At 38.1% G+C, this 15,832-nt stretch overlaps 1 protein-coding gene across 2 annotated transcripts in view; it reads right to left on the bottom strand.

Annotated features, from left to right (window-relative positions):
* The window catches only part of GIPC2 (GIPC PDZ domain containing family member 2), an 81,614-nt gene that overhangs the window by 34,267 nt on the left and 31,515 nt on the right, over positions 1 to 15,832 (bottom strand). For both annotated transcript variants that reach the window (XM_090269662.1, XM_090269661.1), the window contains exon 3: positions 8,532 to 8,712. In XM_090269662.1, coding sequence (XP_090125788.1) covers positions 8,532 to 8,712 — 181 coding nt within the window. The remainder of the gene's footprint in view (positions 1 to 8,531; positions 8,713 to 15,832) is intronic.

Here is a 15,832-nt window from a genome sequence, read left to right as displayed (position 1 = left end):
CTTGTTGTCTCTTTTGTAACTTTTTTCATATTCCCCTAGGATATTTGGTGGAATTCAGTACATATGAAAAAAGTACCAAAAGCATTTGTAATTTGAAATAGCATGAATAATAGAAAGTACTTTTATATGTTTGAAATACCTAAAAAGTTGTATAAAACTTAAAAGCCAAAGTTTTTCTCTAAAATCAAATGTACTTAATCCTTAAAAATGAGTACATCAGTTAAGCTGAATCATGAAGATGAGGGCTGAGTTTTCCAGCTGTGAATGACTCAAGGGACTCAGAAATAATTCACATACTGAACATCCTATTCTGATGGACACATAGCACAGAAATGAAGCCTCTAAAAGAAGACATAGTCCAGAGGTATGTTATAAAATCTAACCCCAAAATAAAGGCTAACAATGCTTTAGGAAGTCAACTTTCGACTTCATTTCTCATTTTCAAACCACTTTATGGAAACATTTCAGGCTCCCTTTCACACACTTCTTTCCATAAAGGGCAACGAGTACAAATTTAAAAACAATCTCCAAGATAAACCATATAGAGACACCTCTAAGTAAAATTGAATCAAAGCCTCATACATTTAATAATTACTTTTCTGAAATTAAAAGGCTTCACAGGAAAACAAACCAGTTTAATTAGTCTGGTCCTTAAGCCAGTTAAATGGAAGAGTGAATTTTCATAGCCTTGGGAAAACCTAGGTTTACAGGGCAAACTCTGCAGGCTGAGCTCATGGTGGAGACATGTTTCTTTTCATTGGCAAAAGAGAAAGGAAGTGATGCATGCACCCCCTCCCCCCCCCAAAAAAAAAGAAAGAAAGAAAATACCACTAGAGACATTCCAGCTGATACTTGATAAGGACTGGGAAGGTTTCCATCAGCTCATGGCTAGAAGAAGGAAAATTTGGATCACAAAGCAGCTGACCAAAAGAAGCCATGCTAGGCATGGGAGAGATTTCCCATTAAGCCACAGATTTTCAACAAGGGAGTCATTTAAACCAGTGGCTCTCAAATGTTTTTTGCTATGACACAGAATGAGACATATATAGATTATATCTTGACCTGTAAATATATACATATATAAACACACACTTGTATATAAATAAAACTGAAGCAATGTAATCAAAGTAATACCCATCCTTACTAGCACAAAGCAGTAGGAAATTTTCAATTCTGTTCTAAACACACTGGTTGTGACCCACTGGTTGAAAAGCAGTGATATAAACCAGCACAGAGAATTGTGAGATTTGTTTTATAAAGGCCTTCCATGCTCCCTCAGAGCTCCACAGCCAACTTAGGACAGCTGCAATGGAGCATCTGCTCTTGGTACCAGCGACTTGTTGAGTGCTTGGGTAAAGGCCTAGACGCTGTCTTCCTCCACGCCTGCCATTCCTCACTGCACTGGCTTCTTTTATTTATACACCATAAATGCTGGGGTTCCCCCACAGCTCTGTTTTTTGTCATTTTCCCTTATTATTCTGAGTAATTGGATCTATTTCCATGGTCTCAAATTACAGTCATGCACCACTTCATGTTTCATGATTTGGTCAACAATGGACCAGATATATGACAGGGGTCCCACAGATTATAATGGAGCTGAAAAACTCCTGTCCCTAGTGACATTGTTGTAGCACAAGGCATTACACAAATACTTATCATTGTTACTATAACCATGACTTAACATTTCAACTGAGTAATCAAGGGTGTGTATTCTGCTTTCTCTCAAGGCTGTAGCCAACCCTTTGTTTTCTTAGCATATGTAAATAAAGCCCTATGTTTTCATTTCTAATCCAGCTTTTTTTACAGTATCAAGAAGTCTGTTTGGGGTGTGAGGAGGGCTGCTTAGGCCAGCCCTGAGGATACACAGGTGTCCACAGTAAATCTTCAAATTCCTGTTTGAAGAGAGATAGCAGCCTAATGCAGAAAGGAAGCTCAAGAAGCAGCAGATTCACACTCCTTTAGCCCTCTCCCTCTCGGGCTCCCCATTCTTAAGAGAAGTGGCACTTCACATTCCCCTCCCCAGCCTCTTTGTTCTGCTTTCCCTTTCCATCCTTATAAAAGCCTCTGCTTGCATTGGGATTATTAAGATGGGTTTTTGAGGAAACAAGTACCCCCATCTTCTCGAATTGACAGCATCTCAAATAAACCACTTTCCTTCTCCCCAGTGCCCGTCTCACAAGTTTGGCTTTGAGAACTGAGTGAGGGTCTTTCACAGTTACATTACAGCTGGGTACAGTATTCAGTACAGTAACAGGCTGTACAGATTTGTAGCCTGGGAGCTGTAGGGGAACAGAAGCTGTCACCCCAAAATATCTGTTTGGCATAAGGATTATTTTAGGCTGGTTAATTTAAAGAAACAGTAGATATGGGAGAAGCTCTGAAAACCAAGTAGAAGCTACTCTTTGCAGAAGATATTTACATCTATAAGAAAATTCTCCATTTGTAATGGTGTCTTTCAAGCTGTACCACAAGAGGGGGGTGACCATATGTCTAGAAACGCTTATCAATTCAGAAGACTTAAATTTGCACAACCTTCCCTTTGTTTGCTGTGTCTTTCCTGGTAGCCTCCCATAACTGATCTCCTTACCCCAACATCTTCGTTTGTCTTCAGCTGAAGATGTTACTTAAGGCGGTGGTTTCAGCCACAGTGATGAGTTGGTCAGTTTTCCTGGGTCTCTATATAGAGGATGTATACATGTTATTCAACTTTTGCTTATTTTTTTTCCTGTGAATCTTTATTAGAGGATGTCTCAACCAACAACTCAACAGGATAGAGGAAAAATTATTTTCCCTCCTCTATAGAGCAATAGTCTACAACATATAGTAGTTAGGTGTGTAGTAGACTATACCACCTAGGTTTGTACAAGTGCACTTCCACATTTGCACAACTACAAAACTGCCTAATGACACATTTCTCCAAACGTATCCATATTGTTAAGCAGCACATGACTGTTCTCATGACTCCCATTCTCTAGACCCCAGTTCTCAAGACTCATCTATCTCTTACACATTTCCACCTGAATTGTCCCAAAACTGCAGCATAAATTTAATCTCTTTCCTATCACCTCACCCAAATCTTTTTTTATTTTTTCAATATTCCTCATTTCACAGAATAGCACCAAACTCAACCTCTCACAAATCTGTGGGTCATCATTTGCAATTTCTTTTCCTTTACCTCTACATCCAATGAGTTACCAATACCCGCAGTGGTATGCGGGTAAATGTTTTACAATCACCTCTCCAGGCTACAAAGCCCCGACTTACAGCAATTGCCTATTTCTGTGATGCAAACACCCCAACATAGCCAATTTCATACAACCAGCTGATGTCACTGAACACAGAGTTGAGATGTGCACAAATGGCTCCAGCACACCCCTGTCTATTCCTCTATTTCTGATCTCCTCACTTTAACTCAGGATTTCATCTCCTTTTTCCTCAACTAACACAAATTAATATTTATGTATGTCCTAACCCCTTTCTTATAACCTACCCCTCCATCCAGCACAGTCCCCAGAATAGCTTTCTAAAATCAAGTCTCATCATGTCACTCTCCTACTTAAACCCCTTCGTTAGTTTTCCATTGCCTACTCTTTATCTTCATAATAAAGCCCTCGATAATTTGGTCTCTACTGACACTTGAGCTTCATTTCTTGTCACACAATCACTATAACCTGTATTCCAATCACACTAAGATACATCACCCAGATAACATTGCTCCATACCTTTGCACCTTTGCTTAATCTGTTCCTACTCCCTAGGACAACCTTCCCTGACCTGCTCATTGAACAAGCCTCTTTTAAAATTCAGCTCAAATTTCTTTTCAAGGAAGTGTTTCCTAAACTCCTAAGGCACACTTGACGTCTTCCACTTTTATACCTCTAGTACATTTCAGCAATTCTAACAGCCTTCATTGACTTTATTTCTTTTCATATCCATCTCTTCCCACTAGACATGAACATCCTGAAGGCAAGAACTGGATCTTATTCATGGATATACCAAGTATAGTGATAGAATACAGTAGGCTCTCCAATAAACAGTGACTCTTACCCCAACAACTAGCACCCTATGACTAACATGTACTAGTTATTCAAACATCTTTGAATAAAAATATACCAGTATGTTCCTATAATCTGCCCAAGGCCAAAGATACCCAACCTGTACCCTCCAGATTGTTAGGGAGGCCAAGATCTGCTACCATAGTCAAAGAAATTGCACTTTTTTTTCTTACTGACCTCATTGCTTTCCTAGGGACGCCATAACAAAGCAACACCTAGCATAAACAACAGAAACTTATTATCTCATAGTTTTGGAGGCTAGAAGTCTGAGATCATCAGTCTGTTGCCAGGGTTGCTTTCTTCTGAGGCCTCTCTCCTTGGCTTGCAGATGACCGTCTTCATGTTCACATGGCTTTCTCCCTCTATGTCTCCAGGTCCAAATTTCCTCTTATTATAAGTACATCAATTGTATTGGATCAGGACCTACCCTAATCACCTCTTTTTAACTTAACTACTTCTTTAAAGACACTATCTTCAATTACAGTCACATGCTACGGTACTGGAAATTAGGACTTCCACATATGAATTTTAGAGGGACAGAATTCAGTGTATAACCGTTCCTCAAAAGGCAGGAGTTATAACTTAGTCTTCTTTCTTGGCAACTATTATGACTAGCAGAGTACCTAAAATATAGCAGATCCTCAGATTATCCATGGGATACATAAGTGAAGGACCTTCCCAGAAGTATAGTCCATATCTGTGAATCATGGCCCCTTCTAAATCTGGTGACCAGCACAAAGAACAATATGGCTTTACCCCTCCCTGAAGAAAAAAATCTTTAATGTAGTCATGGTCTCTAGATAGCCCACTGTCAGACAACCATGTTTATAGTATCCAATACCTAGCATAAAAATCCTTAAGACTAGTCACCCAAAGGCAACTGACAATACCCTCATCCCTCCAGATCCATTCTGATACACCCAGACTGAGTGTCTCATTCATGGCTAGAGTCACATTCAAAGTCAAGAGAAAACAAACACTGCTCTTCCTAAAGTACAAGGTACCATCTTACAAGAAACAGTAATGTGGGCATCTGCCTTTTTCCTAACCCAAAAGGAAACTTCCCATTCACTGTTCTCTGTGATTTTGGTGGGTCTATCAATCATGTAGCTTACCTTCCCAGCTATCAAGATGATCATATGACCTAATTAGCCCCCCACCCCATTCCCTCTATCCTAGAAATTTGAATCCTGAACAAAGTAACATGAAGGCAGAAAATAATTGAAGGGAGTCAATTAAGCCAGTACCATGAAGGGTTCCTGGTTCACACTTCTCTGAAACAACCTTGGTTCCTGAGCTTCCCAAGGCTGGATCAACAGCCTTTGTTTCTGAGATCTACCTGTTAAGACTTTCAAAAAATGCCTTTCCCCTAAATTAGATAGTGCTTATTCTGTAGCTCTCAAGACATCTTGACACATATAATGCCCCTAGAAGTAGGATGTGGCTAGGGTTAGACCTAAATATAGAAATGGGAACAGGTAGTAAAGATGTCCCTATTCATGGCTGAGAAGTGTGCTCATCATCCATGTTACATCATTACACGGCAGTTAATTAACTATTCCCTCCTGCATTTTGAGGCACACACAGGCCACACGACTCTGCAGGCTAAATCTTTAAGAATACTGATAAGAAAATAGTGGTGCCCTGGCCAGTGTGACTCAGTTGGTTGGAGCATAGTCCCATAGATCAAAGGGTCACAAGTTCAATTCCCAGTCAGGGCACATGCCTAGGTTGCAGGTTCTGTCCCTGGTCGGAGCTCATACAACAGTCAATCAATTAATGTTTTTCTCTCACATCGGTGTTTTTCTCCCACTCTCTCTCTCCCTCCTTTCCCCTCTCTCTCTAAAATCAATGAGGCTCTCTGAAGCCTTATTGGTGAGGATAATAAAAAAAGGAAAAAAAATACTACAGTATGTGACCATTTCTGACAGCTTTTGGTAAAATCCCAGAAATACTTAGCTTCATCCAAGATGGCCTACCTAAATTAGAGAAGAAAAAATTCTTCCTCACTTAGACTGGCCCTTTCTCCTGGTAGAAATCCAAAATGACCGAGAGTCTGATGATCATAAAAAGTAAACTATGAAATTTGAACCCATGCATCAAGAATAAAACTAGAAAAACACAGGAAGGATGAAAACATAGCAAAAGACAAGATTGGGTCTGAGAGAATTGGAGGAAGCCTGGTCTCTCAGGTTCCTCCTGATGTACACTCCCTACCTGGCAAAGAGCTAAGTGCTGGGACGAAGTCAGATGATGTGGAACAAACTAGTGTTGCCTCTATTTCAGAGGCAAAAAGATAAGCAGCAAGATTAAGGGCTGAAGAATGAGCAGGGCAGCATGGCCTACTTCTAAGAGAAAAGTCCCCAGCTGGGGCCCAGAGGCAAGGACCAACTCACAAGTGGAAACTGCATGTAGACCAGTAGACTTGAGTTGTGTTAAGCAGCCATGGAAACCTTGGAAAATAAAAACCTGTCATTGCCCCCAAATCAACCTCCAGGCATTCTAACCCATAGCACCACAGAACTTGGAATGCTGAAATAATACACCCTCATTAGGAAAACTGTACCCAGTGTCCTTCTCAAGTCTGTTCATGGAATTCTTATGAGGCAACAGAGGAAAATAGGAAAAGATTAACTCTGGAAAACAAGATTATGTGGTAGAGACTTCCTTAGACTATACTATGAGAATGGCTTTAATTTACAGAGTCTAAATCAAATAAGAATATCTCTCTCAAACTGCCTACATCTATCAATTTTTTTAAAGATTTCATTTATTTATTCTTAGAAAGAGTGGAAGGGAGGGAGCAAGAGAGGGAGAGAAGATCGACGTGAGAGAGATACCTCTATTTGTTGCCTCTTGTACAAGCGCTGACCGGGACCGAACTCACAACCTAGGCATGTACCCTGGATGGGAATCGAACCAGCAACCACTTGCTTTGTGGAATGAGGCCAAACCAACTGAGTCACACCAGTCAGGGATATATCCTATCAATTTATATGCTATGACACCTGGGAAGTTGGTTACCAAGCAAAACCACTTAAAAAGAAGCTGCTAGATAGAAATCAGAGAAGAAAAAACTTGGAAGGAGTCAATTAAGCTGGTACCATGAAGGGTTCCTGGTTCACAAATTCCTGAAACAACCTGGGTTCCTGGCCCACCTTCCCCGGTGCAAAGTGAGCTCACATGCTGCAATGCATCGTGCGCCACACCACAGTGTCCACGGCAGTGGTTCCCGGAATGGTGCCTCCAGGAGCAGTACTGGCATAAAGCATTCTTTTCTTACATCTTCTTGGAACTCTGTCTCCCACAAGTAAAATAATCTACACTGTATTTCTATTCAAGGGCACAGAATCACTTGGAAGCAGAAGAAAATTTTCCAGTTCCATGTGGCTAGGGTCTGCCACTTACTTGCTAAAGAAAGAAGTGCAATTCCCCAGACCCACTGCTTTCGCCCATCACTGTCATTAACCACCCCGAGAAAATAGCCATTAAAGACAAATAACAATGAGTATTTGTGTTCTGTGAGCAAAGGAAAGAACAGAAAGTGGGTGGGGTCATGGATGAGTAAGGGCAGGCCCAGAATGATTCTGAAGATATTTTAACACTGATGAACACTAGACCACCACTGGCCTTATTAAAATAGTGCTGAGTTATGAGGGAAGCTGGCACATTTTCCTATAGATGAGATGACCCTTGGGGTTTGAACAAGACTTGGAACACAGCTGCCATGGCTAAAACCAAGCAAGTACAGATGTCACGCCAAAATAATTTCATCCTGTCCCACCCTGCCAATTCAAAATGCCAATGGAGGAAAAGTATTGAAGGAAGTCTTTAAAATAGACTAGATGACTATTTTAAATGCCAATTCTGCATGTAACTAAGGATTTTGCTATTGAGGACCATGAATGACAGTTGGTACAGGTTAGAGAGCTTAATAAAAATCTTACTGCTTGGGAGGATGAACACAATCCAATGCACTGTTCTTAGCTTGGAACAGCCACATCGAATTCAAAGACTTCATAACTCCAAATGCCTTTTTTAGAAAATGTCCTTCTAGGCAATTTTTTTGCTTCAATGATTGTTTTCCTTATAAGCAGGGGCATCTATTATTGCCTGTGTTCTTAACTGATATACCAGCGGCATATGTTACCACACATCACCACACTGCAGACTCACCACTCTGAAATCCTCATTTCCCTTAGAGAGATAAGTCAGGAAACGGGTAATATCGGAGGGAACACTTTGTAAAGTATATGACTGTCTAACCACTCTGCTATACACCTGAAACTAATATAAAATAATACTAATGCAAACTGGAATTGAAAAAAAAAGTTTTTAATCAGCACAGAGAACGTCTTGAAAAATATAACTATGATATAAATAGTGGTAATACAATGATAAGGAAGGAAGGAAAGAAGGAAAAAAGAAAAAGAAGGGGAAAGGAACATTTCACACACACACATAAAACCAACTTACCAAATCCCTTCTTTGGTTCTATTAACGTCATGGTAAAGACTTCCTCCTTTTTTAATTCCTTTAACTTCTTAGCAACCTCCACATGTCGCCACCCAACAATATTTTCTCCGTTTATGGATTCAATGTGATCCCCCACACAGATTGTTTTAACTGAGTCAATTAGGCTGTCATCTCTAATTTTCTGAAAGAAAATCAAGGGTAACACAATATAAAATAGAACTGCGTAACATTACTTTTCATGCTCTTGAGGCATTACATACAATATATTAACATACTAACAATGCAATTTAATGCTCAAAGATGGAAGACTGAGCAGCAAAAGACAACCATCTCACCTCCAACCATTCTTCTTCCTTACCACTCAGAATTCAGCTCCATCACAGTCACCAGCTCCTCTGAGAAGCTTTTCCTGACATTGTCACTAGCCCACTCCCCCAGCATTAGGTACGATACCATGCTTCTATAGTACTTGTTGCTACATATTCTTGAGCTCTAAGCTAAGCACTTTACATTTACTCTCTCATTTAATTTTAACAACCTTAATGAGAGTTTCATGCCATAGATCAGGAAAATTGAGGCTTAGGAAGTCATTTGCCAGGTTCAACGTAACCACCATGCAATTGTTCATTTACTTCTCAAGCTCCATTACTGAACTGTAATATCCTTGAGGAAGGAGATGGTCTTATTCACCACTGTAAGCCCTGTACCTAGCACAATGCCTGCAGAGAAAAGTCCCTCCATAAGTTATTACTGAATCATTTCAACATGAAGCCCATTACATAAGAATAGAGCTTGAGCTTTTACTACTGGCTATGTATTTTTAAACCTTAGTTACAAATATAGTGACTCAAGACTTAGTAGAAACTTAGCTAAGAAAATTGATACGTAATAAAAGACAGGTGTGGTTACCATTTGGGGAGCCAATAAGAATGATTTTATACTATCATTTTACATTTATATATTTTAGGTGAGAAGAACTTATGACCCAAAGAGAAATTTCAAACTGATTTTTTTTAAATCTATCTTACTTGTATACAAATCTATCTTACTTGTAGTCTCAAAATGAGGCCTAAAACTCCCTAAAACAACACTAAGAATTTCTGAGGGGATTTTAGGAACAGGAACTCTAGAAAACTGCACAAGTGACACCCCACAAAGGATGTACAAGTTCCTCCACAGAGGTAAAAAATGGAGCAAAATAAAGGCCATGATCTGCCTCAGGCGTCACAAATCCTTCCTAGGAATGATAGGATAGAAACATCAGGGGTTGCTGCTATTATGTGCTAAAAGTATGTGTATTCTCCACTCTTGACAGAAGCAAGAGTACTATCTGAATCAGCAGGCTGTGTGATCACTGTGTCCAAGAAGAGAAGAACTGATCTCACATACCCCAGCATCTTCGTAATATTGAGGGGAAAAAAAAACTTGTAAAAGACTAACCTGGGAAGGTTGGGCATTTTTTACTTTTTAAATTTTATTACTATTATTCCAAAACTCACAATATGTTTTTGTTTCACCCTGAGATTTTAAGAATACTGCTATGTTCACTGCAGTAGTAACTGTTAATGTGCTTTATGTCAGTGACACAAGAATGCCCCTTCAAATAGAGCTTATCATTTATCATTACAAATAGTCAATTATAAAGCAAATAAAGCAGAAATTTCATAATCTAACTGACATTGTTCCATTATAAATTCATATAAGCCTTATAAACTACAAAAATAAACAACGGTAACCACAACGCATGACTCACAGAAACATAAGCAAGATCAAACAGAACATCAGAGTCCAAAGAAACAAAGAAAAAAATCTGTAATATTCTGTCACCTAACCATTCTTAAATCATTAGAGAATGTGAAAATCTGTAACTCTAACTTTCTTCTCAATTTTTACCCTATTTCTTGATATAGTCTGAACTTATCTTTCTTCAGTCAACTATACCATACAAATTTCAGTTTCATATATATTATTTTTTAAGACACTGTTATAATTTTATTTAAAATAAGCATTATATAAAACTAATTAAGTGAAAGACTTCAAATACATGCATGAATCTTACCAGTAAATTAAAGGGTAGAGTAACAGAAAGCTAGGTTCCCCTGGGCCTGGGAGTAGCCACAGAAATCACCAGAATAGCGCCCAGGCAGAGGGAGGAGAGGCAGTTACCAGAAGTCAGCAGGCAGCAAGGTGAGCATCCAGGTGGGCAAGAGAAAAGTCAAAGCATATGTAATCATCAGGGGCAGCAGATAAGGATCTGGGATGAAGAGACATAAAAATCAACATAATAAACTTGGAGAAGAGCACTACAAGGTGAACCAGATATAGAAGCAAAGTGGGAGACACTGATTATATATATCTTGTATGTTACCTGTGCCTTAGCTCCCTAAGTAGATAAAGAATGAGATGGCAATTGAGAAAAATGTCTGAAATCTAATATACTTTGATAATCACATAATAACTTGATAGAGATTAATAATATTGCTAAAAGTTCTACTCAGGCACAAAGGACTAGGAAGGCAAAAAAAAAAATGAGGCATTATTTCTACACTTGCATTTACTGAGCCACTTAATATCTTTCTCTGTAACACTTAGAACTTTCTCTCATCTGACTTTGGAGATTGATGCCCAAAGCAGCAAAGAGCTCTGGCCAAGTGGCTCAGTTGGTTGGAGCATTGTCCATAACACCAAAAGGTTGCAGGTTCAATTCCCAGTCAGGACATATACCTAGGTTGTGGGTTCACATCAGAGAGAGAGAGAGAGAGAGAGAGAGAGAGAGAGAGAGAGAGAGAGAGTGTGTGTGTGTGTGTGTGTCTCCACCCACCCACCCACCTCCCTCTTCTCCTCCCTCCCTCCATCTCCCAAATCAATGGAAATATCCTCAGGTGAGGATTTTTTATTTTTATTTTTTTAAAGCAAAGAAGACATTAAATACTTTTTGGAAGATAATGATTTACAACCTTATTAAACTGAGAAGTTCCCAACCATTTCAGACCATTATTATAGTATCTTCCATTATTTCATCCCATATATTCACAGAACTCTTTCTTCTCATCACAGATATCAGCAGAACTCTAAGGTGGCATCTCACCTTCCCCAAAGTCTTAAGCAGTAGATTCAAAGATGTCTGAGCTGCATACCCCAGCCCCATGGTCAGAAACATAGAGATCGACGCTGCTGACCCTCCCAACACTGTCCTCAAACCTTGTTCATAATAACAGACTAGCATTCATATACCAGTTGTAAATAATTATTTCATTTAGTCCTCACAACAAGCCTAGGATTTGTGAATGAGGAAATCAAAACACAATGAAACATGGCTTAACCAAAATAAACAGAGCTAATAAACAACAGAATTGGGCTTCAAATGAAGGTGGTATAATTATAAAATTTATGCTCTTTCCACAAAACACACAGAATCAGATAGCTCTAACACAAGATCAAATAGCTAGTTTAAAAAAATTGTTTTAAGACAACAAAAAAAGAAAGAAAAGTTAGATGAGATGACCCTAAGAGCAGAGTTTTGGGTTATAGCTATCCAAAAAGACCTAGACTTCAGTCATCATTTTGTAATATATAAGTGTATCAAGTCAATATGTTCTACACCTTAAACTTACACAATGGTATATGTCAATTATATCACAATAAAGCTGGGAAAGAAAATGACCTATCACCTTTGAACTCTGAAGTCTCTTTTTTGACAACCCCTACCTTTCCACTTTACTTTTGCTTACTCCTCTAATACAGCTGTTATTCATCTCTATTATGGCTTCCTGATCTCAAACATCTATTTTCGCAGATCACCGCTTCTATTCTGGCTTGACATGCCTCTTCTCACAGATCCTAGCCTCCTTCCTAGAATCCTCTGCCCCTTTGAACTATACATTTCCAACCTTGCTGATCATTCATTCTGGATAATTAAGTAATCAAAAAGTTAGAAATATAGGAATACCATATTCCTCAGAATAAAGATTATGCTGAAATGTGATTAACTTACTTAGATTTCTGTAAGAGGATATTCTGAGAATGACAGTTTTGTGATTATTTACAAATCACTTAATTCAAAATAAACTTAAGTTTTTTAAGTTAATTCAGCTTTATATCATAATTACATGGTATAAGCCCTTTTTTCTATTTTGAATCAAAGTATAAGTCTTCTCTTAAACTAGAAATTTGCAAACAATGGCCCACATAGCCACTATTTTTATGCAGCCCATAAACTATGAATGATTTTTACCTTTTTAAATGATCAGGAGATAAAAAGAATAATTGTGACATGTGAAAATTATACTAAATTCACTATTACAGCACCCATAAATAAGGTTAGGTATCGTATGTAACTGCCTCTGTGCTGCAATGGCTGAGGCGAGTAGTTGCGACACCTTGTGGGGCCCTAAATTATAATGAAGCCTAAAGTATTTACCATCTGGCCCTTTATAGAAAATGTTTGCCAACTCCAGTCTTAAAATGTATAAAGAATTTGTAGACATTGTTATTCAAATATACTCAATTTTCTAATGGACCCACATACTTTTTCTTGGAGAATATTGAGACTTGCATACTAAAATCATAAATGTTTAAGTCTGAAGAATTTCATCTGTGAGGATCATGCAATACTATGAAATACATTTCTATGTGTTGATCTCATCTCCTAATTATGTGATGGTTTGTTATTATTGCTATTATTAAGGTATTAGCTACCTATTTTGAGTACTGGGAAACATTTCATATGTGTCATCATTTTATACCCAAAAAAGCCTAAGAAGTAGGTGCTGATATTCCCATTTGAGACAAGGCATAGAGAAGTTCAATGACATTTCCAAGGTCACACAGCAAGTTAATAAGTGGTTGAACCTAGACTGAAAGCAGGCCTGTCTGATTCTAAAGTCATGCTCCTATGCATCACACTGCACTGCCTTCCTAATGATAGGATCCTCCCTCCTTACCTTTCTCTCTCATCTGAAGCCCCAGCACAACACCCTACTCTTACTTCAACCTACCCTGACTTCCAGCCACGGCTAAAAGCATATTGAGTACTCATTTCAGCAGCACATACACTAAAACTGGACCTATACAGAGAAGGCTGCATACCATCCTTGTGCAGAGACCATGCTAAATTCTTGGAAAGTCCCTTTTTTTCTTTCTTTGCTTATCTTGGCAAAAAGAAACTCAGGAATGGTAAACCAGAAATTAATGAAATTAATTACTTCAAAGAAGTGGGGGAAATGAGTAACGGGATAGAGGGGATAAGAGAAAGAGAAACACATTGAACATATCTTTTAATACAGTTTTAACTTTTGAATCATGATATTTTACATATTCAGAAAAAAAATAAGTCAACAAGAATGAGGAATAACTTAAACTCAATTCAGAAAAGCAACTAGATTCAGTAGTATTTCAAATGAATAACAATCATGGGGAGAGGAAGCAGCAGAAAATCTATTCCAAGTAACCTTTGGATAGAATACTTGGATTATATACACACATTTAGTTTAAAAACAGCATATACATACAAATCTTCTTAATAGGTTTATTTTGCATGTAGTGTAGATACAGCAATTCTATAACTATTTTGTGTACATTGTAGGATTAAACAAATGAGTCAATACTTCAATAATTTTTGAAAGTAAATTATGGAGAAGACAAAAAGAACCCTGTGGGGCAAGAGTATAATTGGAAGCATAATTATAAATTCATAACTTCTAAAATGCACATTTTCTGACCCTGCCACTGAAAGGACTGGAAACAATGAATGAGCACAACTAGCATCCAGCTCTTGATCTGGATTTTGAAATATCAGTCCTCACTTTAAAAAAAAAAAAAAAGGCTCCTAGAAGAAATAGTTAATTCTAGACCTGAGGAAAAGAAGATGTGAGATGAATCTAGACCATCTTGTGCCAAAAGGAACGAACTGTTTGCTAAAATGACAGGAGCCATGTCAAGAGGACACAGGAGCCAGCCCAGAAGGACTCCCACAGGCTACTCTCAGAGAATCCCAGCATCAAAATCAACAATGGTAATGGACTATAACCCACTGAATAAATTAAGAAATCATGTGCCCTTGCTGATAATAGATATGCAAGTAAATAAGTGGAGCGCTTTTTTCATATAATGTTTTGAAAGAAATATATAAGGAATGATGGAATTAGGAAAAAAACCAACATTTTGCAATCATTATAGTAAAACACTGATTCAGGCAAGACATATCAACAGATGTGAAATCTGTGGGGTACAAGTAAGAGAACAGGATATTTTCATAATCTCAAAGTATCTCCCCACAAATTCTTTCAAAGGAAAATATAGCTCTGCAAGTGAATAAGATTGGCAGACACTACCTTAGACAAGTGACAAAAATTAACATCATAACTGAGACAAACAACAGAACGCACCTTCTGATGTAGTGCAATGAGAAGGACAGAACATTACTTACCTACTTTTCCTGCCAAAAATGCACCATCCTTTTTTGACATGGGGAAAATCAGAAAAGCCCAAATCGAGGGAATATTCTATAAAAGGCTGAGAAATTTTTCTAGAACAAAGAAACTAAAGAGACATGACAACTAAATGAAATGCATGATCCTATATTGGACCTATACCCGGGGAAAAATTGCTATAGAGGAAATTACTAGTACAACTGATACAATTGCAATACAAACATATTAGATTAGTTTAAAAGCATTATATCACTCATAGATTTTCTGAATTACATAGTTGTATATAAGAGAATATCCTGTTCTAAGTAACTACATTCTAAAGTATTAAGGAATAAAGAAATGATTGATATAAGCAGTCCACTTTTTCAAATGGTTCAGAGAAAATTACATATATGTCTGTGTGGGTGTATATACACCCAGTACATGTGTCAGAGAGAAGAAGAAAGCAAATACAGCATATGGTACAAACTGGAGATCTGAGTAAAGGATTTTATGGAAGTTTTTATGTTATTATTACATTTCTTAAGTAAGTTTGAAATTATCCCCCTCTCGATTTTTTTAAAAATCCTCTCAACTGTGTACATAGTATAATATTCATTTCTCTTCGGAGTTGAATTATATGTCAGCAGCTAAGTTTATGCACCACATCTCCGTGCCACCATGTTCTCTGTCTCTGCAGGGCTAGTGACTAGTGCTCTGAGGCAGGCACATGTTTCACGAGGCATAAAAAAAAAATAGAAACACAAGCTCTGAACATCAGAGACTAAGATCTAAAAAATCCATGGATGTTTGCAAAACTGCCAAGCCCTTCCCTGTTGACAGTAGAAAGGCATTGCTGCGTGTGCCTCATGTCCTGAGCTTCCCTAAGAT

Source organism: Furipterus horrens, unplaced genomic scaffold (genome assembly GCF_987537825.1).
Source record: "Furipterus horrens unplaced genomic scaffold, mFurHor1.1.pri manual_scaffold_3, whole genome shotgun sequence".
Lineage (NCBI taxonomy): Eukaryota > Metazoa > Chordata > Mammalia > Chiroptera > Furipteridae > Furipterus > Furipterus horrens.
Note: the sequence above shows the minus strand (reverse complement) of the source record. Positions and strands in the feature narration are given on the sequence as shown.